At 57.7% G+C, this 3,132-nt stretch overlaps 1 protein-coding gene across 1 annotated transcript in view; it reads left to right on the top strand.

Annotated features, from left to right (window-relative positions):
* The first annotated feature begins 504 nt into the window (after positions 1 to 504).
* The window catches only part of RADIL (Rap associating with DIL domain), a 52,356-nt gene continuing 49,728 nt past the window's right edge, over positions 505 to 3,132 (top strand). The window contains exons 1-2 of the mRNA XM_023532761.1: positions 505 to 1,459; positions 2,264 to 2,404. Coding sequence (XP_023388529.1) covers positions 1,445 to 1,459; positions 2,264 to 2,404 — 156 coding nt within the window. The 5' untranslated portion in view covers positions 505 to 1,444. The remainder of the gene's footprint in view (positions 1,460 to 2,263; positions 2,405 to 3,132) is intronic.

Here is a 3,132-nt window from a genome sequence, read left to right as displayed (position 1 = left end):
CGGAGACCCGGCGTGGACGACGCGGGGCGCGCGCTTGGGCAGCGGGGCCCTCACGGGGCATCTCTCCAGCTGCCCAAGCCAGGTTTGTCCAGTTGCCATGGAAACCGGCTAGCTCTCGGGGCCTGGCGCGGCCCTGGGAGGGTGGGACCCGAAGGCGAGCCACGAGGATGAGGGTGGCCCAGCCTTCGGGTTCCAAGGGATCTCTGCGGCCACCGCCCCCTGCGATCCTTGGACCTTGACCCTCCAAACTAGAGGACCCCGGGGCTTCGTCTTCCTGGTTGTCTTCTTGGAGGCGGGTCTGGCGGCGCCGGCGCCGCGGGGGAGCAGTGCGCAGGGGTCCAAAACCCCCTCCGGGCTCGGCGCGGCATCCCCCCCCCCATCCCGCCCACAGCCTCTCCTGGTTTTCCTGTTCGCACAGCAGCGCGTTCCCCACTCGTGTGCCAGCCGAAAGCATTGTTTCCCAGCTATTTCTGTACCACTTCCAGCCCAGGCTACAAACACCGCATCTAAGAAAACAGATGCTGAGCTGGAGCTCCTGGGGGCCCCGCGGAAGAGACCGGCTTCTTTCCCATCAGGGAGCCGGTTGGTGGAGCCCTGGGAGCTGCAGAGCCCGGGCCTCAGGCCCCAGCACCCTGCCAAGTGTTTGGTTAATCTGAATTGCCCAGAAGAATTTTCCAAGTCTCCTGTGATTACAGGTGTCTCCGGTTAGCTGGGGTCACCTCTTGTGCAAGCTGGGGTCACCTCTTGTGCATTCCAGAGAGGTGCCAGTCCTTCCTCTCCAGTGTCGGAAAAAGTCCCCTCTCCAGAGGCTGGCGTGTCAGAATTAAATCTGATTAAATTATTTCGTCTTTAGAAGCATCGCGGTGGCTGGCGCTGTCAAGATAGGATTTATGGACGGTGGGAATAAAGCAGAGCCTGCAAGTCTGCTCCCTTCCTTTCCTGTCCTGGTGGAAACTAATGGATTCCACATTGCAGTGCTGGATCGGCCACGTCCTCCGCCCATTTTGTCAGCCTCGCACTGACCTCACTGCGCTCGCTGGTGTGAATCGAGCTTGTTTTCGTCAGAACTTGGACTCTTCCCTGAGAACGAGAGGAAAACATTCTCTAAGAGAAGCAGCAGCCAGCGTCCTACCCCCTTGGGCCCGTGTTCCCCCAAGTATTTGTGTGAAAGAGGAGGGAAGTAGCAGAAAAGGAACAGGCAGGTCCTGCCTCCCCCAAACCAGAGCTGGCTCCCCAGGGCGTGCCCTGCTCTGTGGGGTATTCCTGCATTCTCGCCCTTTCCGAAAAAAAAAAAACAAAAAAACGGTCCATCCCATTGTGACAAACAAGCTGTATTCTGCATTCGGTGACTGTGAAGGACGGTGATGAGTGGACAGGTGACTGGCAGTAGTGACTCTCTGAAAGTCGCCAGAGAGAATGACCGTAAGGAGAAAAGAGCTTCCTGATGAAACAGATCAGGGTCTGTTTACTGGGAATTATCGAGGCTTCAGGAGTTACCGAGAAGGCGCGAAGCTCGTTCTGCCTGTTGTTTCTGCTCTTCTTTCGCGATACTGCACACTTTGCCTCAGGATCTGGCACAGGGGACCGCTGAAAATGAGACACGGGCCCTCACTCCCAGGGCCCCGGGAGGGACTAGGAGTTGTGTATTTGTGATTTTCGATTACTTTCTTATTAGAGCAGAATTGTATACGCTTCAGACCTTACCGACCGAGCGCAAAATAGCAGCTCCTGTCCCCTTGTGCCTGCGGCCTTCTGGGCTCTTGTGTTCACTTCATTGCTTTTCTGTGACACGGGGGTCTTTCGGCTTAGACACAGATTCCGGGCTTTCTGCATTGTATTTAAATCTGCGTTCAGACATCATCTCGAAAGGCAGAGGTTTCTGAGCCACAGCTGCCACTTTGGGTTTGGGTCGCGAGCCTGGGGCTCTGCTTGAAAAGGCCAGGTGAGGGGACTGTTTGTGGAGGGGTCAGGTCCTCGGAGCAAAGGGTGTCCCGGGAGGCACGTGTGAGCAGTTTCAGAGGCAGGTGGTGTGCGTTTCAGAAGCTCGGGCTGGAACCAGCAGTGGCGTGAGCTGCTGGTGGGTGTGCACAGCCACGCAGTCGTCACGTGCGTCCTCTCCGATGCTGTGCTGTAAATTAAATTGAAGCCTGTCTGTCGAAGGCCCACAAGGGGAAACCACAGCCAGCGGTGGTCCCCGAGGATTTGGCAGGGAGACTTGTGACACTTTTCTCACGAAGCCTTGTCCGTGTTTATTCCTTTACAGCTTCACTCCCTCGAGGCCCTCGTTCGACGTGCGACACCCACATCTTCGGAAAGCCACTTCGCAGCACAGGCTTCGCGGCGGTCAAGCGTGAACACCAGGCTGTCGGATCAGGGGGCTGTCCCGATCCCCCAAAAGGCAAAGGTCAGTGTCGGAACCCTGGTTTTGGTGCGCGAAGCCATCGGAAGTATTTGGGAGAGTTCGCGGTCCTCTGACGGACAGGCCAGTTCTGGAGGAGAGGAAGGCGGGCCTGCTTTTCGGCCTCCAGTCATGGAGCCCTGGAGGGAGGGACCTGGGCAAGTCCCACCCGGGCCTGGGTGGACAGCCAGAACAAAGCCCAGGTCATAGTGGCAGTACCACAGCTCCGGACGGCTGCCCTGTGGGGGCGCCTCGGGGTCAGTGTGGGCCCTTTGCTTTGCTTTGGGGGCTCCCTAGTGCCTTCTTCTGCCCTGAGCGGTCACCTTCATGCCCCAAAAAGCCCTTGTCAGCGCCTGCAGAGCCACGAGTGAGTGGGGACTGAATGTGTTGACTTCAGCTGGGTTTAATGTCACAGTGGCACGTGCCCAGTGCTGCCAGGCCCTCACTGAGACCTGGACACTGTTTCCAGAGGCTTCTAGGAAATGGGCTTTACTCCTTCGCCTGTCTGCTTTGTCTCTGGTGAGGACACAGCAGAGAAGTAGGGTGCTGTAGTTAGGCGACGTGCAGTGTTCAGCACGCCGTCGGCTTGGTGTAGAGCTTCGTGTTTACGAAGCAGACATCTTCCTGGCCACGCCCTCTGTTCCCACAGAGCTCTGGGGGAGTCCCATAAACTGGCTCTTTAGAATCTAGGCCCTGGGGGCACGAAGTGCACTAGACTGAGGACTGTGTGATTC

This window comes from Pteropus vampyrus, unplaced genomic scaffold (genome assembly GCF_000151845.1).
Source record: "Pteropus vampyrus isolate Shadow unplaced genomic scaffold, Pvam_2.0 Scaffold90, whole genome shotgun sequence".
In the NCBI taxonomy this organism is placed as follows: domain Eukaryota; kingdom Metazoa; phylum Chordata; class Mammalia; order Chiroptera; family Pteropodidae; genus Pteropus; species Pteropus vampyrus.
This window is presented reverse-complemented; position numbering and strand designations above follow the sequence as displayed.